The 24,010-nt window shown below is 37.3% G+C and overlaps 1 protein-coding gene across 4 annotated transcripts in view; it reads left to right on the top strand.

Moving 5' to 3' along the window:
* The first annotated feature begins 21 nt into the window (after positions 1-21).
* The window catches only part of ARHGEF12 (Rho guanine nucleotide exchange factor 12), a 146,786-nt gene continuing 122,797 nt past the window's right edge, over positions 22-24,010 (top strand). For all 4 annotated transcript variants that reach the window (XM_029956769.1, XM_029956771.1, XM_029956770.1 and 1 more), the window contains exon 1: positions 22-932. In XM_029956769.1, the coding sequence (XP_029812629.1) occupies positions 901-932 (32 nt within the window). In that variant the 5' untranslated portion in view covers positions 22-900. The remainder of the gene's footprint in view (positions 933-24,010) is intronic.

The raw sequence follows: 24,010 nt of genomic DNA, 5'->3' as shown, positions 1-24,010 counted from the left end.
CGCCCGCCGGGCGCGCTCCCGCGAGGGCCCCGAGACCCGGTGAGCCAGTCCTGCGCTCCGAGTGGTCGCCCTCGTCGTGCCGCCGCCGGCCTCCGGGGCCAGTGCTTCGAGGCCGGCCCGGACAGGAACCTCCCGCCCCCCGCGGGAACCGCCGCCTACCGGCGCGTCGGGGGAGGAGCCGCCGCCGCCGCCCGTGCCGACTGCGGAAGAGTCCGGGCCTCCCAGGGATGGGGAGCAGCCCGCGGCGCTGAGAGACCTGGTTCCTGTCACCTCAGGCTGCGGGACCTCCTCCCCCGGCGCCCGCGGTCGTCCCAGCGCCCGGAGCCTGGTGGGGGCGGCGAGGAAGACGAGAGGGGTCCCCCAGCCCGGGGACATGGGGCCGCGCGAGCCTGGCGCGGGACGGCCCGAGACGCTGCCTAGGCTGCGGCCACGAGCGGCCGGCAGCCCCCGGTAGTGAGCTAAGACCACAGCGGCCGACCCCAAGGCGGCGGGGACTCGCGGGCCCCCGAGACTCCGGAGGAGGAGCCGACACCCAGCCCCGAGCTGATCCCGCCCCGGCCTCGGAGGGACTCCCGGGCCCCTTCGCTGCGGCTCGCCGACTTCCCTCCGTGACGGAGTTTTCTCCTTGTGCCTTCCCGAGGATCGCTCGCTAGCCCTAGAACTCGCCTTCCGGCAGACTCTCTCGGGTTGTTTTGGGGAGATACTCTGTTTTGCTTCGACCTACATCCCCGTTCCTTGACCCCTTCCAGGCGGCCGTTCTAGATGACTGAATGGAGTTTTGAGTCGGACTTTTGTGTCCCTTGCGGAGTCGGGCCTGATCCCAGAGCACTGGGGGTGGGGTGGAGGTGTTACTGTAAAATGCAAGTTGGATAAAAGAAGGACTTCTCGCCAAGGGCCCCAATGAGCGGCACACAGTCTACTATCACCGACAGGTTGGTATGAAGCTCCCCCCTTGCGCTCAGCTGCCCTGCATTCGGCCTGACCTTAGCAGAGAGTCCGCGATAGCCGATTGCCTTTGACCAGTGAAGTTGACAGGCATAAGAGAGGGTGGCTTAGGAGCTCCGCAATTAGTCTGGGGTTGCTGCCAAGTTACCCGGTTGATTGGATTTGGAAATGTAGCTTTTTTTTTTTTTTTTAACCTGGAGAGAAACTTTTCTCCAGATTCTTGGCGAAGGGTAGGTAAAAACTATGATGGTGGTTTTCTGTCTGGTGTGTGTATTGGGATTCTGTTCTTGTCTTGGAACCAGAGGAAGGTCATTTTGGGTGAAGGTCAGTGCCCGAAGTCGGCCGGGGTATTTATTGGATGCATCATCAGTTTTACTCTTGCCCTGCCGTCCTCTAGACCCTGTTAGATTGTAGGAATTGCTGTTTGTAAACTTCATTCTGAGACTGCTGCGTGGTGGTTTTTGAACTTGATCTTTGAATGTTGACCTGCCTGGCGTTGATTATCTAATAATTTTGCAGAATGTTGAAATTACTAGTAAATCACAGGCTCTTGTTGGAGCTAAGAAAGGGGGAAGGGAAAGTCAAGGGGCTTGATTTCAATTGCTGCATTTTTAGTAGTTTATCGTTGAGAAGCAATTACATTTAAGAGATACAAACCCAAAGCGAATTAGGTAGTACAGACGTGGCAGGTGGATTTGTTGAGATCTGTGGGTCCTTTATAGGTCCTGTCTATGTTGCTGGTGGTTGATAAAATGAGCTAGACTGTGTGGCTTAAGAGGCATTTCTTTACCCTTAAAGGAGTTTTCTTTGGAATACTAGTTTAAATGATAAATTCCACTACTGTATTTTATTTCTCTATTTCATTATGACGTTGTGTGCTGGTTCCAAATTTCAGTCAACTTTTTTTTTTAATCACTATTCAAACTATTACATCATCAAAAAAAAAAAAAAAGATCAAATGGCTGAATTAGGGGGCCAAAGAAAGCACTTTGATGAAAAGCGCAGCCGTAGTGCTCTTGCAGAAAATAGTTGAATTTCCTAATAAGAGAGTTTCACCCAAACGTAAGACTCATTTGTTGATTTTAAAAGGGCCAAATTCCATTATCATACCATAACAGCTACTCCAGAAACAGAACTTCCTCTTCCTGTTGATGCTTTCCAGTGTCACGTGAATGTTCACCTAAAAGATTCCATTAAATATTTAAACTGTATTCTTAGCATATTTTTTTAAAGACGAATTTTGGGTTTCAACTTTTCCAGTTGTACCCGCATCATGAGTAGCAACAATGGTTATTTTAATTTCCTTGAATCATCCCCAGTCTTTTTCCTTTCAGGGTGTTTTGCTCCTGAGAAATCACTTTAACGGGTGTGTGGGTAATTGTTTTTATTTTCCTGTTTCATTCAGTTCTTGCTCTCTCTGTTGAGCCTTTAAACAAGAAGTCTTATTAGGAACTAATGTAATGTTGGTAGTTCTTATTGTGGCACTAGCAGTGTTTAATTTTGTAGAAACAGAACCTAGGGTCACCAACTCATTTCACATGAAAATCACCTAATAGTACCCACCTGATAACCTTTCTTCCTCTCTGCTTCTCAGATTTCTTTCCTCCTTTTTCCATTATCTTGGAAATAAAATCTTGGGATTTTTCCCCCATAGCTTAGATGAGGTATAAATATACAATAAGCATGCAATGAATGTCTGTCCTTTGCCAGGCACTGTGCTAGGCACAAAGGATTAAAAAATGAGTATTCTAACTAAGATGAATCTGCAGATTGGTTTGGGTATTAACATCCTTAAGTTAGTTCAGGTGCTGGCTGATCTTCTATATATTTTTTTAAACAACAAACAACCCCTTAACCTTTTAATTTAATATGCATTGCTTGAGACAGTATGAATACCTGTATCTTAGGAGTTTACTCTAGGTTTTTTGTTTGTTTGTTTGTTTTTAACAAGATTATTCTTAAGTGACTATTACATTTTCTTTATGTACATTTTACTCTCTAAGTATCACATGTCCATTTGTGCTTAGAAGAGTAGCTGTCCCTGATTTGAGTATATATTGGAGTGAACTTTCGCAGTGCTGGTTTAGTGTTACTTTTTTCCTAGGGTAACAAAGTTACGAGCATAGACTAGTTCCTAGCTTCTCCCCTCTACCTACCTCATCCCCTTTTCTCACTGTCCAGTTCCAGTATACTGTAGGTATATTTTGCTGATTCTTGAGCTATTAGCAAATTAACAGTGCCAGTGTAGCTTTTTAAAGATCCTTTCAAGTTTGAAGTACTGTATGTGGTATGGCTTTGTTTCGTAGAGTGTGCAGACCCACCAGGCCAGCTGTGTGAGTTAGAGTTCTTTCATTGTGGTGCTTCTGACTACAGAGTCTGTCTGTCCTCAGTTGAAATCAGACTAGCTGGTTTTGGGCGTTGTTCTGTTTTGCAGTTTGTGGCAGGCGACACATGGCTGAACAAGATAAGAAGGGTTTTATTCTTGTGTTAGGGACGTGCTGGGGCTGGGATGGAATTCAGCTATGTTTAGGCTCTGATTGGTCACTGTGGGTACTCAGAACTCTGTTATATCCTGTTATTATTTTGCAGTTAAATTAACACATTCATTTACTCCCTTCGCTTCCTCTTCATCTTCTACTCTCTAGATCCCTCATGCTCTACTTTTTAAAAGGTACAGTCATCAATTTAAAACCCAAACTTTGTTCATGGTAGCTACTGTTTTTATGTAGTGTATATGAATAGTGCTTTTTTTTTTTTAAAATTCTAAGCAGCTTATGAATACCATCTAGTGACTTGCTATGTAACTTCTGTGAGATGTATAGTTTTCCACTTTTAGAATCAGAACCTGAAAAGTGGCAGAAATATCTGATTACTGTTCTTCACTTTGCATTGATTGCTGTATTCAGCCCCAGAATGTATCCTAGTTGTTGGCAGCCCTCTTACATGCCCATCTTCTGTCCTGAGAGTTTAGGGAGGGGTCTTACGGCACTTGGAATTTCTTCTGAGAAATAGAGGGGAGGGAACACACTTTCAGTGGACTCACTAAATGATTTCAGGCCATATTCTAGAACAGTGAATTTTCAGGGACGATACAGGTAAGATTTTGTTATCAGGGCCTTACTTGAAATAAATAGACCTTTGTCTGGTCTAGGACTTATGGATTCTGTTATTTTGATTGGTTTAAACAAAGGTTTTTGATATATTGGCATTTTCTTTGTACTGGTTTAAAGTTTGAGCTTGTTGAACTAAAGCAAAGTTTTAGTGAGTGTGTAAGCCTCTGACTTCATATGCATGTACCCAGTAATTAACATTTTCATTCATGATGCTTTTTCTGCCATCATTGCCATGTAATGCTTTTGATTAAAAAAAGAAAACAAAACGCTCCAGTATGACTGATATTTTCAAGGTTGCCTGAGTCATCATATGCAAGGTTAGATTATTTGTAATGTTTACTTGTGAAGTCAGTCATTTGAGAAATACAAAATTGTTATTGGGGACCAGGATCATAGTGCTAGCTTTGTATTCAGTTTAATGTTCTTTTCTTCCAGCGCAGTATAAAATCCTGAGTCACACAGGCATCCAATAGTACCTTCACTTGCACACCTTTACATGAGTCAACATTTACAGTATGAAGTTTTTTTTAAAAAATGTAGAACTATAGTCTTCCTGATTAATGGCACATTTGTAAGATGTTCGTATTTATTTAGTGAGGTAACAAGAGAATCTTTGAATCATTGCACAAATATGTTAACCTGGTGATGCTGCTTAACACATTGGTGATTTTTCGTTGTTAAAATGTAGTAGATAGCATTGAGTTAACATAGGATCTTTAAAATTAAGTTTGAATTTTCAGTTTAAAAAATGAAATTTGAAGCAAACATTGATGAAATCTATCAATGGTGGATTTTATGTATTTTTCTGCGGAGCACTATGATTCCAGAGAAAACAAAATCTTTGGGTTACCCTATGTGGTTGTCTCTTATAAAAGCCATCTAGAAATGGGTATGAATTGCCTTCTAAACTGATATAGGTCACAGAGAGCAGGATATTTTAATGGCTTTCTAGAGGTAATTGGTGAGACCCTTACTTCATGGTTGTCTAACAAACTAACTAGAAATGTTTCCTATCATATAATTGCTTATCTCCCAGAAATAGACGATGTCACATTTTCAGGAACAGGGAGCTGGAGCTTAACTTCTTTCAGTCTTGTATGTTAAAACTTGGTTTTGATGAGGTTTTAAAGGCTCATTTGACAATATTCCCTTTTCCCTCTTAATAATTAAGAGTCTTCAAAATGTAGTAGCATTTGAACAAAGTTTAAAATGAGTAATATTTTCTTTTGAGTAAAACACTCTCATTTATGTAACAATATCTTACTGTAGTGTAATTCTTTAACATTTACAGTGTTTTTGACTCTTCCTAGGGCAGATCCTCACTTATATTTTAGGCAACTCATAGAATTTAAGTCAAGATTATAAAACTGGAAAAGACAGAGCCAAGATTTTAACTTAAATTTTCTGGCTCTCAAGTTCCCCCTCCCCCCCCTTTTTTTTTTACTTTAAATTATTGTCTTTCTATGTGTATTATTTTTTTCTTACTTTCCTTTCGTAATTTTCCAATCTGACCAAGTTAGATTTTTCTCTTATAGGATGCTTTCTATACCTTACACATTCTTGCCTGAAGTATCTTTAGAGGATAAAGCTCTCATTTCCTCACGAGACTGAACAACAGTCTGATAGATCATGTAGTCAGGAAATTTTTCCTGATCTTTACTCAAACTTTTGATTTGTCCTGTTACTTGTATGTACTTGCTGCCCTCCCATTTTGTGTTTATAGGACTCTAACTGGCTTAGACAGGTAACCACCACCCCTTCCTTACCCCCACCCTGCTCTTTGCTTAGCCACTTTGCATTTCCGACGGTTTGTTGTCTAACAGTCAACCTGCCCCTCTTAATGTTTTATTAACTTTTACCCAGTTGCTGTCGTAGTGCAAAATGATTTTGTTCCTTAGATGTGCTTCTGTATTTTATCTTTACCCATATTCTAACGCAGCAAGTTCCAACTTCAGTTTAATGTAATTCAGAGGGTCTTCAGTTTTCTCCAGGCATAGCCCAAAATTAGGGCTGCAGATTCTCAAGATCATTTTAATTCACTTTAGATAGTTTTTAGAATGGATATGGGAGATATCACAGTCAAGTAAAATAAGTTTATACAGACAGCATAATTACTAAAGCAATTACTTATGTTATAAAAGGCTTCTTTACCAAGTGATTCTTTAAAATATGAGTGTTCCTAATGTAATAAGTAGTATCGATTCTATGACAAATGGGTAGTAAACAAAAATAATAAACATTAGGAGGCATCCATGGTTGAAAATCAGTCAGAAGTGAATATAAAACATCTTTTAAGTAAATGAAGAAATGTGATTGTAACTCTAAAGTAAAATGTCTGTTGCAGTGGGATACAATATATCTGGAAGTTGTTCCTTTATTTTTTTCTGCAGTAGTTTTTCAGCCTCACCTTAAACTGTATGTCACTTTTCTCATTTTTTTTGTTTCTGCATATTAGTGAAAAGAAATAGACCTATGATGCTTAGCGTTATGTTTTTAGTGAGATGCACTATTGTTAAAATTGAAATGATACTATCTTTTGGGCACTGTATTTATAAGAACTGTTACTAATGATAAGAAACCATAAAAGAAGGAAAAAGAGCATATTTAAATTATTATAAAATACATACGATTATAGAACTCTTGAATATTTTATTGGTAGACCTTTTCCATTGATGGTAACTTAGTTTAAAATTATTTAAATAGATGTCTTTGTTCTTTTGTCTTTTGCTAATTATTTTGTTTCCTCAAACTTCAGAATTTTGGAAACATGCCAAAGGGCATTTTACTTTTGCAACTTAGAGTGTGTAGAGTACCAAGAAAGCCATGTGTGAAAGGTTTTGTAAGGCAGCTTCTAACTCCAAGGGAAGATGATGACGCTAGTACTTTAGAATCGTTTTTAGCTTTTTGATTCTGTGGAGGTAACACTTGATGGTACTGAAGGTCATCAGAGGCTTTGCCTAAATTGCATAAGCATGCATTATTGACTTTCCGTAAAAGAGAAATACACTAAATTTGTCTTATTGAATTATCATGTACCAATGCAGCTGACAGTTTAGATTCATACCAAAACAGGATCTTTTACTAATTCAAATGCTGAATCCTGGTTTTTGAGCTCATAGTCACATGATAGGCCTGGGTGGCTTCCCAGTGTTGAAAGACAAGCAGATCTAATGGCCAATGAAAAATTAGATTTCCTGTCTTGGGACTGTGAGTAATAATTCACGAAGAAATTCACAGAGAAATCTAAGGAAACCGGTTTAGTTAGTGCATACAATTAATTGCCACTTGTACACTGCTTTTTCTTTAATGTTCTGAAACCTGTTGTAGTCATTTAAAGGTATTGCTCTGAGACTACAGTTTTGGTCAAGTATTACATTTAAATGCTGATTTTAGGTTTATATACTGAAAAGATCAAAGAGGATTTTGTAGATCATCTTTGAATTTGCAAAATATACATTATATTGTTGTAAAACTGGAGATTTCATCAGCATCTGAAGAAGTTATATATGAAATTGGTCATGTAATGCAGAAGTTAGCTATGTCTTATTAGAAGAATAACAAGTCCCCAAAATACAGATGGTTCCCAACTTACGGTAGTTTTTTAAGACTTTAGGATAGTGCAGAAGCAATATGCATTCAGTAGAAATTATACTTTGAATTTTGAATGTTGATATTTTTCCAGGCTAGGGATATGTTGGTACAGTTCTCTCTCAGTGCTGGGTAGTGGCAGTAAGTCCTCTGTTCCCAGTCAGCATATGATCACAAGGGTAAACAACCAGTATACTTACAACCATTCTGTAATGTATTCAATAAATTTTTATTTTCAGTATTGTATTCAATAAATTACGTGAGATATTCAATGCTTAATTATGAAGCAGGGTATGTGTTAGATGATTTTGCCCAGCTGTAGGCTAATGTAAGTGTTCTGAGCATATCAAAGGTAGGCTAGGCTAAGCTATCATATTCAGAAGGTTAGGTATTCAATGCATTTTTGACTTAATGATATTTTCAACTTACAGTGGGATTATTGGGACATAACTCCATCGTAAGTTGAGGAAGATTTGTACACTTAAATGCGTTTAAGAAATCTCATGAAGGGGCTTAAATATACCTTTCCATTGATTTTAGATGGGTTATCTGCCTGTGCTTTGGACGCAAGCTGGTATGATGTGGTTTGCCCTGTGCTGTCTCTGTGGTTTACTCAGAGGAAGTGGTTCTTGTGGGTGAAGGTTTGATCTTTTCAGAGATTGTTGGTGGCACATGCACTGTCAGCTTATTTCCTGTTTTATTGGCTGGTTGGGCAAGACCTCAGAGCAAGTAACTGCTGAAGAGGTATTTAAATATTTTGTAGTAGCAGGGTGGATGGTTGTAATGTTATATAACATCTGCCTCTCCGGGGATATGAAGGTTAAGTTAATGTCTGTGAGACGCTTTGAGATCCTAAGATGAATAGTGCAGACATGTTCGTAATCATATTTGCAAGTTACTGCTATGTTCAGATATTGCTTAAATTTAAGCAAGAAACGTTTTTATGCAGTAAAGTGTTACTCTGTGGACCTTGACTTATGTAGCCATTCAAGTGTTGTTTAATCACTGTGAGAGTCATGGTTAGGAGTTTTTCCTTTTTTTCTTTTCTTCTGACTCTTTATTATCTTATCATCCCTGGGTTAACGTAATGGAATGGATACCTCGTCTACAGTACTGGTTAAGGCTTGTTCACTAAGCTATGGTTCAAGCATGCTTCTTCATTAATATCACTGGCCTACAGAAATAATAGAGTTTAGAGAGTTTGAAATCGTGGCTGGAGCCGTCATATACAAAATCCTGTATTGGCTTTCCTCAAGCCTTAAGATCAGAAAACTGATTGAATTGCAGATGTCATACTTTTGGTTTGGCTTTTTTTGTTTGTTTGTTTTTGGCTTGTATTTTAGCCTTTGCTGCTTTAAAAAATTAACAATATTTTCTGGGAAGAGGCTTTAAAGCTATATTGCCAACTAAGTTTTGAGACCCTCAGAAGTAGAAAAACAGTTCTTATTCATTTTTAAGTAATCACTATTTGCTTTATTGTGTTTTTGTTCTTTTTTAATATAAAAAAATCATAAAGAAGAACATAGTCCAAATTATTCACCTACTTAGATAATGTTCAGGTTAAAAAAAAATACACCAGAAAATTCAAATGATATATAATGGTAATAATAAAGTCTCCTTCTGATCTTACCTCTATCCTTGTATACCTATCACTTTTCATACTCTCCTCACAGGTAACTACAGATAAATTTTGTCCATCTTCCAAAACATCCTTATAAATACAGCAGCCTGTCATTTTAATATTCTTTGTATCTAGCCAGTAATAGGTATATCAGTTTCTGCTATGGTTGTACTCCCATGACAACAGCTTCAGATTTCATTGGCTTAAAACGCTGCTTTATTTCTTGCTGGCATTACACCTTGTTAACCATGGATTGGCTGCAACATTTTTGGAACCCTGGCTGAAGGAGCAGCCCCTGTCTGCAATATGTCATTTGAATGGCAGAGGGAGAGAGCAGGAGACATGCAGACATGCAGTGGCTCTTAAAGCTTCTGCTCAGTCATGGTGTCCATAAATCACTCACGTATCATTGGCTAAAGCAAGTCATACAGTGAGGCTCACTGTCAGTGTGCCAGGGGGATATACTCCTCCTACAGGTGGAATTGCAAGTCACATAATAATGGGTGAGGGTATAGAAACCTCTCAAGGAAGGAAAGAGGAGAGTGAAAAGTTAGGAGCAGTAACATAGTCTATTACAAGAAGTACTCCATAAATGTTGTTTTGAATCTGTAGAAGTTTGTTTTTTTTCTTTAATGGAATATTTCAAAGATACACAGAAGTACAGAGAATGGTATGATGAACCTCCATGTTCCCATCATTAGCTTCAGTACTTACCAGTGCATGGACAGCCTTGGTTCATCTGTTTTCATGCCTTGCTTCTCCATCAGATTATTTTGAAGGAGTTTCTTGATATTTCACCTGTAAATATTTCACTATCTCTGAAAGATAAAGTCTCATGTGACTTCCTTTAGTAAATTCTGTCTAGTAGTTTGAAGTAATGGTACCAGGGACTGACAGGTGTCAAGTAGGAGAGGATGTTCATGGAGTGTATCTGGAATTTGACTTGACAGCCAGAAACCTGTTTTGATTTCATTTTGAGTATTTCTGGAGGAGGCTTAGCAGCAGAATGTCATCTGTTTTCCCAGCACCTCCTTTTCTCCACTGTCGAGGGAGAGGAAGAGAAGAAGAGAGAGAGTGTGTGTATACAGCAGAAGCAGGTAATTAACCCCTGGAAAAAATAACATTGCAACAGATTTGATTTGCAGGAGGTTTCATTTCTCACTGAGCCTCTGTTGGCATGATGCCAATTGAAAGGAATCCCAGCCCTAATGGCTCTAAGTCTTCTGGGAATTCCCAGTCAGTGATGTTATTTACTCTGGAGGAAGAACATCAAAATCATTTATAAAAATCTTATATTCACCTATGCTATTTGCTGTGCAGAGAAAAGCTCAATCAATCTTTAAGGAGATCGCTAAGATGATCTAAAAGTTAGGAAGAGAATCTATCTGACTTTAGCTCAGAAATAATTAAAGTCACTTTCCACTGCTCAGTTTAGTTGTTTGAGGGATTTAAAGCCTCCATTTTGACTCAAGACTTTATAGATATTATTAGCATACAGTGTTTACTTGTCATTTCTACATTATGTATCTATGATCATGAGCTTCAGGAAGTTCTTTGGGGAGAGGGGTATTATATAATCAACAGTGGGAAGCAATTAAACAGATATAATCCTTTCTTCAGTTTGTAGATCAAAGAGGATTTTTACAGACTAGTGAATAAATTATTATATATAATATGATGAAAGTGGCTTATTTTAGTGTAATACTACTAGCTAATTTTGTTTTCTTAATGGGCTGCTTTTACTGGGCATAGAGACACGTAGGATAAAATGATTTTTCTAGGTATCCAAGTGGTTTGTTTTCTTTAATTAAGTTACATTGTTAGTCTCATTTCAAAATCCATGTAGTAACTGCAGTAGAAAATCCTTGGCTTGTAAATAAAATTTTTATTTAAATTTGAGTTTTTCTTGGCATTGAATGGATTCTGATTTTGGTTGCTTGGGACTATATAGTCTATTTAAAATGTAAATAGTATTTTCCCCATGGAGACTAACTCTTGGACTTGCCATTGTTCATGTTATTTTTCTGTTGTATCACAGTTGAAAGACCATTGTTTTCAGAGATAATAATTTGTCAGTACCTTTGTCACAGTAACATATATGTACTTCGGTTGCATTTGTTCGTTGTACTATTTGGGGAAAGATGTGTGATTTCCAGTTACTGTTTTTACCTAGAAGCTTTACAAGATCAGAATTCTCAAGACAGCGTTTACAAGTAAGTTCGGTAAGTGTTGCCTGGATGTGACCAGTAAAAAAAAAGAGAAGCTTCTCACCATGCATTTATTGCTCAGTAAGATACAAGGTACAATTCTGTTTCTAAAAATAGGAATTAAGTGAAATATTATATGGATAAATATTAATAGTTACATTAATTTGACTCCATTGGCAGAATTCTTTTTGAGACTGTCCTCTTTATCAGCTGTTAAAGGAAAAGGTGTTTTAGTTCTTAATTATATGTGTGTGTGTGTGTGTGTCCATACATATATATACACACATGTTGCATGTATGTATTTAGCTTTTGTAAAAGGGAGCAATAGAAGGGAACTGTTTGAGGATGATGCAGAATAAAGAGCCTCCTGGGTTTAGCGTGTCAGACCTGTTCTGCTCCTTATTATATCTGGGAGACCATAGGCAGATTTACCTCTCAGAACAGCAGCTTAGTTTTCTTATCTGTGAAAATGGGGATAACAGTACTTACTTGGCAGAGCTGTTGTGAAGGTTAAGTGAGAATATATTTAAGTACCTAGCACTTTAGAGTTCAGTAAATTATAGTAGCTGTTAGGTTTTCCTAAAATTTGATCTATGCATATATAAGGATTTTGAATTTGCCTGTGTTTGCTGCTGATCCTGCTGTGATGGTGTTGTCTCCTTGCTGTGATAATATTCTTGATCCTTCATATTTCAAATTATAGGTTGTTTTTAGAATTCAGATACATTTGGAAGTGAGGAATAGACACAGACACAGTTCCTTCAATTCAGACTGAAATAGTAACTAACCTCTTTAGTTGTTGACATGCTAAGACTTTTAGGCTTGGCAATCAACTTTTACATCTGCCTTTGATCCCTCAGAATTTGTTCAGTCTGTCTTTACAACATTTGGTCATTTGTTTATTCCTTTATTCAGTAAATAATGAATGGCTGCTCTTCCTGGGTCATTGTGTTGGCAAAGTTATTTTGAGCTCTTGCTACCTGTTGATTTATATTTAACAACTAAGAAACTTACCTATGAGAGTGACATCCATTGAGTTGTGCTGTAGATTAAGGTCAGAAGTCATGTGTATTTTGGGGAAATAGTTGTATAAATTATTACTGATGAAATTTATCTTATTTTGCAAATTAAATTATTTCCCATCACAAATTGTCCTTTTATGTTTCCTTTTTATTTTTCAGTTTAATTATATTTTGGTGAGTTACCTCAAGTGAAAAGGGCAGTGTTTTCAGGTGAAATTTAAGAAGCTTTAGGTATTCATTGCTTTTAAATGGGAGAAATCAGTTTTTATTGATTAGGCATTGCTTTAGTCACTATTTGAAGGAGACCCTCTCATTAGTTACCTCTTTGAAGGTGCTAGCAGCCTTTTAGCCTATACTTTGTACATCCAATGGTCAGTATATTGATTTGATCAGTGAAAAATTCTGGAAAGTTTGTTTAGCAAGACAATGCTTAAATCCTGATGGCTTGGTGTACTAGTACTTTATACTTAAGAAAGATAGAAAGGTGACTGTGGGTAAAACTGAACACTTCAAAGTAGATGAAATTTAGTCTTACAAAGAAATTTGGCATGTGGTAAAGGATTTTAATGTTTATTGACTGCATATTAAGTGTTAGTCACTGTCCTAGAAACTTTTTGTGCATTGTCTTTTTTAATTTTCTTAGACGTGTAAGTTAAATATTGTTGTCCCCATGTTAAAACAGAAAAATGAGGTTTTAAGGCATTCACTTACTTGCTTAAAGTCACATAGTTTCTAAGCAAAAGAGTTGGGATTATGATCCCAATGCTCATTTTCTTTTGGCCTTCTGGCCTCAGGCCTGCTTACGCTGCCTCAGATTGGCTCATCTGGATCAATCAGTCGATCTCTTGAATCAGTTGGATGAAGCCCAGAAAGTGGATTTTGTCTTCAACAACACCGATTAAAGTGTTGTCTTGCATTATAACTTTATAACTATATTTTATTCTTTCTATTTTTAATCACCTATTCACTTACTCCCTTTTCCAGGTTGCTGACATGAGGGATTTTGTCTCATTTCCTCTAAAGAATGGCTACATTGTGTTTTAGTTTCTTATTCATTGCTTTAAATATACACACATCTGTAAACACTGGACTTTTTTGAAGCCTAATATATGTTGCTTATAAATCATTTTCCATTATAATTATTCTAAAGTTCTTTTAAGAAGTTTAAGGTCCATCTAAAACAAGTTTTGTGCTTTTTTTTTTTTTGTATTGTAAGCACAAAGCAGTGAGAAGGGTCTTAAAAAATTGTTACACTGAGTACAAGGAAGAAAAGGCTGCAGATGAATGGTTCTAATACTAAGTGATCAGGCCTTTGTGAAGTGTAAGTGATTTAAGTAAATTGGGTTTAAGTTTTTCCTAAACAAGAGTCTTTGGTTAAGTGGCAATGGAGATACTTTTCTTTTAAAGATTTCTTGTTATAATAGTGATCTTTCCTTCTTTATCATTCATTTTGTATTTTCTACCTTTCAAAGAAAGATGTAAACACTTCTGTGCTAAAGCTCTAGATTTATCTTCTGAGCCATAAAAGAGTTAATTTTAATCTTTGTTTTTTCTTTGTAAATGACTTTTTTGTTGTTGTTACTGAAATTCTGCAGCACAAATCAGTTTTAGTCCAGCCACTTTTTATGCCATAACGTTGGAAAGAAAATTTGCTTAAGAGATATTTAAGTGTATTTTTAAAACCTAGTCATTTTTAACTATAAATTGTCTTGTTTTGTTTGCATTGTCTTAGTAACCTCAGAGAATCTAGAACTGAGGTAGGCAGATAGTTGATTTAAAAAAGAAGCCTACAAACGAAATCTTGTATTGAAGAAGTACTTCTTCTAAGTAGAAAACGGCTAGGAAATTACAATTTGAGAATTTTACTAGGTTTAAAACCCGCAGAGAGGATGCCTGCAAAAAAGCAATGCCCTTTGAAGCATTCTTCTGGATGTGGAGACTTCTAGCCCTTAGGGAGATCTGCAGACATCCGCTAGCTGCGTTCTGGGAAGAGGCTTTTTCCCAGGCTTGCGGCCTCCCTGTGGGGTAAAGGTCTGTTAATTTTGCATAAATATTTACCATATCTCATTTTAGCTAGCATTGCTTCCTCACACTGTTAGCAATAAGGAAACCTTTGCTTATCCAGCTTGAAAAGTTTACTGTTTTCTATATGACTAGTCTGGAGTATGTTCTGTTACTTTCTGAGGGTTTCTGAAGGTGAAAAATCAGACTGGAAAAAATAACAAGGAGGTAAACAACTAATTCATAATCTGGTTAATAATCTGGTTATTATAGACATATTTGCCCATGCTAATTTTTTGTATTTAAAAATGGGAAGATTGTTCTCTCACAGCAGTATAGTTCACTTCAGTCTTGTCACATTTAACAAATCAAATTATTGTCACTTTCATATATTTATTTGTATAATACTAGTAGTTGTTTACATTATACTTTTATGATTATTTTCTCACTTAGTAACAGTAACAGCTTCCATTTATCAAGCATCATTCTAAATGCTTTATAGGCATTTATTAAATGCAGAGAACAATACCACAAGGCAAATGTTATTTCCATTTTACTGATGAGGAGTATCTTAGATGCATAGCCATTCATTGACTAGACCAGTATTTCCCAGCTAGTAGTGTTTTGAGGCCAGGTTGCAAATGCAGGTTTTTTGACTTTTAGTTTTGTATTTGCTACTGCACATAATTTTGGGTACCTATTATTTCTGTAAAGTCAGAATTCAAACACAAATAGAAAGTATAAAATAATTTGAATTTTCAGCCAAAGAAGGTTATTCAGTGTCTTTTAATATAATTTGAAGTAGTAATTCCTTTTTTTTTTTAAAGATTAAAACCATAACCAGTAAAGAAATCGAATTAGTAATCAAAAATCTCCCAAAAAACAAGAGTCCAGGACCAGATGGCTTTCCAGGGGAATTCTACCAAATGTTTAAAGAAGAGTTAGCACCTATTCTCTTGAAGCTGTTCCAAACGATAGAAATGGAAGGAAAACTTCCAGACTCTCTTTATGAAGCCAACATTACCCTGATTCCAAAACCAAAGAACTCACTAAAAAGGAGAACTACAGATCAATTTCCCTGATGAACATGGATGCAGAAATCCTTAATAAGATATTAGCCAATCGGATCCAACAACACATTAACAAGATTACTCACCATGACCAAGTGGGATTTATACCTGGGATGCAGGGCTGGTTCAATATCCATAGAACAATCAGTGTGATTCATCACATCAATAAAAGAAAGGACAAGAACCACACTATCCTCTCAATGGATACAGAGAAAGCATTTAACGAAATGCAGCATCCTTTCTTGATAAAAATCCTCAAGAAAGTACAGATAGAAGGATTATACCTTATCATAAAAGCCATATATGAAAGACCCAATGGTAATGTTATTCTCAATGGGGAAAAACTGAGAGCTTCTCCCCTAAGGTTATGAACAAGATAGGGATGTCTACTCTCACCACTGTTATTCAACATATTATTGGGAGGCGAGAATTCTACCACTGAACCACTTCAACATAGTATTGGAAGTCTTAGGGTCAGTAATCAGACAACACAAAGAAATGAAAGGGATCCAAATTGGCCAGGAGGAGGTCAAACTTTCACTCTTTGCAGATGATGTGATACTCTATGTGGAAGACCCAAAAGATTCCACCCATAAACTGCTAGAACTGAACTATGAATTCAGCAAAGTTGCAGGATATAAAATCAATGCACAGAAATCCGTTGCATTCCTATATACTGATAATGAAGCAACAGAAAGAGAAATCAAGGAATTGATCCCACTTACATTTGCACCAAAACCCATCAAATACCTAGGAATAAATCTAACCATGGGGCCCCTGGGTGGCTCAGTTGGTTGAGTGTCTGACTTCTGCTCAGGTCATGATCTTAAACTCTGCGAATTTGAGCCCCACGTTGGGCTCTGTGCTGACAGCTCAGAGCCTGGAGCCTCTTTCGGATTCTGTGTCTCCCTCTCTCTGCCCCTCTCCCGCTCGCTCGCTCTCTCTCTCTCTCTCTCTCTCTCTCTCAAAAATAAACATTAAATTAAAAAAAACAACTAACCAAAGAGGTGAAAAATCTATACAATGAAAATTATAGAAGGCTTATGAAAGAAATTGAAGAAGACACACAAAAAAATGGAAAAATATTCCATGCTCCTGGATAGGAAGAACAGATATTGTTATAAAATGTCAGTAGTACCGAAGCAGTCTACATTGTCAGTGCAATCCGTATCAAAATAACACCAGCATACTTCACAGAGCTAGAACAAACAATCCTAATATTTGTATGGAAGCAGAAAAGACCCCAAATAGCCAAAGTAATCTTGAAAAAGAAAACCAGACTGGAGGTATCACAGTTCTGGACTTCAAGCTCTATTACAAAGCTGTAATCATAAAGACAGTATGGCATTTGCACAAAAACAGACCCTCAGATCAGTGGAACAGAATAGAGAACCCACAGATGGATTCACAAACGTATAGCCAGCTAATCTTTGACAAAGCAGGAAAGAATATGCAAGAGAATAAAAACAGTCTCTTCAGTAAGGGTGCCAGAAAAACTGGACAGCGACATGCAGAAAAATGAAACTGGGCCACTTTCTTACACCATACACAAAAATAAACTCAAAATGGATGAAAGACCTGAACATAAGACTGGAAGCCATCAAAATCCTTGAGGGGAAAGCAGGCAACAACCTCTTTGACCTTGGCTGCAGCAACTTCTTACTCAACATGTCTCTGGAAACAAGGGAAGCAAAAGTAAAAATGAACTATTGGGACTTCATCAAAATAAAAAGCTTCTGCACAGCAAAGGAAACAGCAAAACTAAAAGGTAGCTGACTGAATGGGAGAAGATATTTGCAAACGACATATCAGATAAAGAGTTAGTATCCAAAGTCTATAAAGAATGTATCAAACTCAATACCCCAAAAACAAATAATCTAGTGAAGAAATGGGCAAAAGACATGAATAGACCTTTTTCGAAAGAAGACATCCAAATGGTCAACCAACACATGAAAAATGTTCAGCATCACTCATCATCAGGGAAATACAAATCAAAACCACAATAAGATATCACCTCACACCTGTCAGAATGGCTAACATTAACAACTCAGGCAACAACAGATGTTGGCGAGGATGTAGAGAAAAGAGGATCTCTTTTGCACTGCTGGTGGGAATGCAAACTGGTGCAGCCACTCTGGAAAAGAGTATGGAGCTTCCTCCAAAAATTAAAAACAAAACTATCCTATGACCTAGGAATTGCACTATTAGGTATTTATCCAAGGAATACAGATAAGCTGATTTGAAGGGGTACATGCACCCCAGTGTTTATAGCAGCATTATCAGCAATAGCCAAAGTATGGAAAGAGCCCAAATGTCCATCGATGGATGAATGGGTAAAGAAGATATAATATATGTACAATGGAGTATTGCTTGGCAACAAAAAGAATGAAATCTTGCCATTTGCAACTATGTGTATGGAACTAGAGGGCATTATGTTAAGTGAAATTACTCAGAGAAAGACAAGTATCATATGACTTCATTCATATGAGGACTTGAAGATAGAAAACAAATGAACATTAGGGAAGGGAAGCAAAAATAATATAAAAACAGAGAGGGGGACAAAACATAAGAGATTTTTAGATATGGAGAGCAACAGGTTTACTGGAGGGGTTTTGGGAAAGGAGATGGGCTAAATGGGTAAGGGGCATTAAGAGATCTACTCTGGAAAGCATTGTTGGCATTGTATGCTAACTAACTTAGATGTAAATTAAAAAAATAAAGTAAAAAATTTTTTTTCAAGTAATTTGTACACCCAAGTTGGGGCTTGAGCTCACAACCGTGAGATCAAGAGTTGCATGCTGCGTGGACTGAGCCATCCAGGCTGCCCCTACAGGACACTTTAATAGAAATACCATTTTTCATTTTGCCAAATTGTCTTAAGACCCTTCCATTGTCTCTGGCACACAAGGCAAAAGGTAGAATGTAAAATAGAATCATGGGTCATCCCCAAACTTGTATTTTATTATTTAAAAAAGGCCCAATCCATCTTATTAGTCAAAAGCAGTTCAGCATTTGCAGTTTCATATGATTTATCCTGCGAGCTTTATCAGTATGAGTACATCTTAGATCTTGTCATTGCTTGGAAGGATTGATTCCACTTTGAAATTTTTGTGTTTTTCTATCTCTTATCATCTCTTACCTTCTCCGTCATACTCTTTTGCATGCAGTTTTTACTTTCATGGTCATCACCAGGCTTCTCATCTCCTATCTGATGCTGTCTAGAACCTCTGCTCTTCCTCAACCTTTTGTTTATTTCTAGTTGAGTCCTTTTGCCATGTCCTGCACTTTTCTAACCACATCATAGATACCCAGTAGGCTTCCTGGATTACCTTTCTTTTTTTTTTTTTTTTAGAGTAACCTCGTAAGTTATTTCAAAGATACGATACCTTCTATTTTGACCTTTCTGACCATTTTTTTACCTACCTAGGAGGTAGTAACCAAATCATTAATCTCTCCACCCAAGATATATTTATTGAGTAAAAGTTATATAATAGGCACTATAATATTTTGTACATATTATTTTCTTAATTTTCAGAATGATCGTGTGAAGTAATGCATTTTGTTATAAAATGTCCATTTGACAGGGGAAGAAACAAGCTCAGAAGGGTTAAGTGGTGTGCCTAGAGAGTGATAAAACTAGGATTTTAGTCTGAATTTGTCTAACTTTGCAACCTACATTCTTAAATACTATGCTGTACTACCAGCTATATTAGCATTGAATGAGGAGTTCTAGATTAATCGAGGGAGACAAACATGTAGGCAGCTAAGTGCACAAGGTAAAGTAGGGACTTGAGAAGAATCAGTACTTCCTGGATAGATCAGAAATAGCTTCACAGAGGAGGTGAATGCTTCTGTTGAGGGATGGAAGAGCATACCAGGTAGAAGTAGCAATATGATCAAAGGCACAGAGGTGAATTACTCATGGTTTCTAGGAATGCATATAGGTGATTAGAGCAGAGGGGTTGATGATGGGCATAGCAGTTGATAAAGTTGCAGTGATGGGAAGCACCAGATTATTTTATGTTCTGAGGAGATGGGGTTTTATCTTCTGGATTGTGGGAAGCCAGTGAAGACCTTTAATCAGAAGGGTAGTAAGATCAGTGTTATGTCATTGCATGATCATTTAGGTGGCAGTGTGAAGAATGGATTCGTCTCAGGAAGTAATTTTAGGGGCCAAGAGGCCAACAAGGAGATGTTTTTCAGTAATCCAGATGAAAAGATGAAGTTCTAAACTGAAGTTGTAACAATATACATAAAAAAGAAAAGATGAATAGAGCTATTAAGAAGATGTTAAGAGAATATCAGTAGTATGAAAGGAAAGGTGGTGAAAGGGAAGACCTTTCTGGCTTGGGTGTTTTGATGTTGGTACCATTTGCCAAGGTGGGGAATATAAAAGGGAGGAGGCACAACTTTGTTTTGTTTTATTATGTTTGTTTGGCTGACTGGCTAGATGAAAGATTGAGAAGAGAATAGATCTAGTAAGGGGCAGATTTAGTTTAAGGTGCTATGGTAGTTGTCTCTTGCTTGTATATAGATTATCCCAAAACAGTACATAAACGTGCTACTTACAGTAGCCATAAGACACATGTGGCTACTTAAACTAGTTAAAATCAGATAAAATTGAAAGTGTAATTCTTCAGTCACACTAACCACATTTAGGTGTTCAATAGCCATATGTAGTCAGTGGGCACTGTATTGAACATTAGACCTAGAACATTTTAATCATTGCAAAAAGTTCTGTTGGACAGTGCTGCTAAACATTTATTATCTCATAAAATTTGCTATGATCAAATCAGGGAGCAACTTAGCTGGGTGGTTCTGCTTTGAGGTCTCTAATGAGGTTGGAGTCAAGATGTCTGTTACTGAATAGGCAAAGGCTTCAGTGGAGCTGGTGGGTCCACGTCCAAGGTGACTCACTTACGTGCTAGGCGAGTGCTTGTTGTTGGTAGGAGGCCTCAGTTGCTCATCAGGTGGGCCTCTTCATAAGGGTGTTTGAGGCAGCTGACTTTACCCAGAGCAAATGATCTTAGCAAGGTTGAAGCCATAATAATCTTTATGAGCTGACCTCAGAAGTCACACTACTGTCATCTTTGTAATAATCTGTTGGTAACACAATTCTATTCAGTGTGGGAGAGAACTATATAGAGCAGGAATTCTAGGAGGCAAGATTCTTTAGAAGGTATTTTAGAGGTTGCTCACCATGGGTACCTATGGAATATCCAGGTTTAAATGGCTATTCGGTGACATACATGTCAGCTGTATAGAAGTGACGTCTTGGCTACTGCTGTTGTGTTTGTTATGGTAGTGAAATAATTTGAGTAGGTTAGTTCAAAAGAATAAGATTGTGCGGGAAGGATGACCAAAATAATATCTTGGGTCACATGTTTGGGGGGGAACAGAAGTGCTCTCAAAGGCCATTAAGAAATGGTTACAGAGAATCAAGGGAATGGTTACCGAGGAGTAGGAGGAATATCAGGAGTGTAGATATATGTACAAAGGAAACTTCATGAAGGGGTAAGGGGAAAGTAAAATGTAATTAACATTGGTAAATGATACAAAGTAGTCAAGTAAAACATAGGAGAGTCTTTCTTTGAAAAATTACTTACTGAATAACTATGCTGAGAAACAGAGAAAGATGATATAGAGAATAAGACAGTTTCAAATAACTTATACAGGCATACTTCAGAGATAGTGCAGCTTCGGTTCCAGACCACTACAGACAGTAAAGCACGTATCATACTAAAGCAAGTCAAACGAATTTTTTTGTTTTTCGATGCATATACAAGTTATGTTTGCATCATACTGTAGTCTGTTAAGTGTGTGATTGTATTGTCTAAAAAAAGTACATACCTTAACTAAAAATACTTAGTACTAAAAAAATGCTAACTATCATCTAGCTTTCAGCAAGTCCTAATCACTGATTACAGATCACTCTAACAAATATAATAATAATGAAAAAGTGTGAAATATTGTGAGAATTAACAAAATGACACAGAGACATGAAGTAAACATATGGGAAATGTAAAACAATGAGACATGACTGTAATAGTCTGAGGAGACATGGCTAAGAGAAGTTTTTTCTGAGGAAGGTAATACCTTCATGAAGTACATCTTTCAAAGGTAAGATTTCAAGTTAGATGTTTAGGTGTGTGTTTGGGGTGTGGTGGTGGTAGTGATATGGATAATAGAGTGGACATATTTTTTTTTTATGTGTGGGATATTGCTAGAACGTGAAATTTGTGATGAAGGAAAGTGGTGAGAAAGAGATTGAGAAGATAATTAGAGTGGTCTTGAATGCACGGTAAGGAACTGCCTTTATCTTGTAGGCTATTTTTTTCTGTACTGAAATTATTTGGGTACTGGCTTAATGATTTGCCCTAGTCTTATAATCACAGAACTATCAGTTACTTAATTTTTTTAGATGGAATTTTTTACATATATTTTCTTAATTTTCTGGCTTTTTTTTAAAGTTTATTTTTGAGAGAGAGGAATGTGTGTGCATGTGAGCAGGGGGAGGGGCAGAAAGAGAGGGAGAGAGAGAATCCCAAGCAGGCTCTGCAGTCAATGCACAACCCACAAAACTGTGGGTTTTGTGGGGCTCAAACCCATGAAACTGTGAGATCATGACCTGAGCTGAGATCAAGAGTCACTTAACTGGCTGAGCCACACAGGTGTCCCTGGAATTTTATATTTTATGTTGCTTGTAATTTTAACATGCGTTTATGTTAATATGTTTTTAACATTACTTTTTAAATTGAAAATCCATTTCCAAAAGAAACTAGATTTCCTTATTATAAGTAGAAAATCAGTATTTTTGCCACTTATAGAAGGCAACAGTAGAAAAAAATTACACAACTGCTATGAAGTTTTTAAAAATTAAAAATGAAATACAGTAATGCGCCCTTTGATTGACAAAAATGTCTGCCTGAGATATCAGTTCCTCAGTGAGAAGACTGTTTTTAGTCAGCAATGAAGGGATATTTGTTTGGACACTGTTTGGTGTGTAACTGAGAAGAGACTTGAGGTCATTAAGACAGATGCATTGTTAAAATTTTGATGTTAACAAACACCAAGAATCCCAGCTCTCAAGTATTTGTAGTTGGAAAGGTTAGAAGCTAGTTAATGGTCAACTTTGATCAACAGTTTATACTAATAAATATTAGATCTTTTGTTCCAAGAAATCATGTAAAGGAATTTTTAGAATCTGTTCTTCTGAATGTGTCCAGTTACTTACTAGGTGATGTTCATGAACTGGAAAAAGAGGTTCCTCGTCTACTCTTTGCTCCCATCTGGTTTGGAAAAGTTCTTCTGAAAAAATATCAAATCTGTCAAGCATCTTTTATAACATCCAAAATATTTTCAGTGGTTTTTCAGACAAGTCCTCAAGCGGTCCTTTTAGAGAAGGAAAAAAATCCAGCTCACATATCTTGTGATCTTAATCTTGCAGTTATCTTGTTTGCTTTGTTTTGTACATGGAATACTTTAATTCGTTAGGATAAATTTAAGTTGTTCACATGAGCAGATATATTTGTCAGGATGTGCTTATTTGCAGACCTTGTCTCAGTCACGCATATGATCTCACAAATCGAAGATTTCTTCCAAAATAGTTGAAATTCTTCCTGCATCCTAAATGGATGTGTGAAGACTTTTCCACTATTTCTGCCAGACTATATACATAGTTCCAGTTTTGAAGTTAAGATAGGGAATACTTTCATAAGGTTTTTAATGAACGTTTTCAGGCTTCAGTGGGTGAGAAAAAGCATGCAAATAACAACATTAGAGATGCTACAAAAGTGCCCCAACAAGAGTATCATTCCTGATGTTAAGATCCAGTTTTGGCATATCTCAAGGTGGCTGGTTAGGGCTAAGAAACTGTTGGAGGAAATGTGGTAAAGATGGGGGGTCATTTAGGAATTCATGAAGTCCTGTAACTTAAGGGTAGCTAAACATGATCAAGTCTTGAATGATGTGACTAACATATTTAGGGAGAAGGGAGGGGAGAAGCAATCTCTCAGTGAACCTCAATTTAATGGACTCCATTTCCTCTGTAGAGCAGGACTTTTACCTGCAGTGAGAAGTGTTTGTGTCATGTAGCTACTTTGTAGTACATCTACATACTTCTTCTGCTTCGATTGAACTGTATAATCCTAACCTGTTGTACTTGTATTGGAATTAGATGATTTAGTTAAATATTATGAAAAACAGTGAAATATGAGCAAAAAAAATAAAGGTATTTCTGTGAGTTGTGTCCACTTTGGAAATGTGAATAGAGGCTTGTCAGTAAAGAAATTGTTTTTATATTAGATGGGACTGAAAAATGAGTTATTTGGGAAAAAAGTAGAGTCTAGTGAGTATTTTTAGTTTCTTGGTCTACTGTAAGGAAACAGGAAATAAGTCATAGCTAAGGTATTTTAGTATAGTTCATCTAGAAAAGATAATAGGG

Source organism: Suricata suricatta, chromosome 11, assembly GCF_006229205.1.
Source record: "Suricata suricatta isolate VVHF042 chromosome 11, meerkat_22Aug2017_6uvM2_HiC, whole genome shotgun sequence".
NCBI lineage: Eukaryota > Metazoa > Chordata > Mammalia > Carnivora > Herpestidae > Suricata > Suricata suricatta.
The sequence above is the reverse complement of the archived record's forward strand: the minus strand, read 5'-3'. Positions and strand labels throughout refer to the sequence as shown.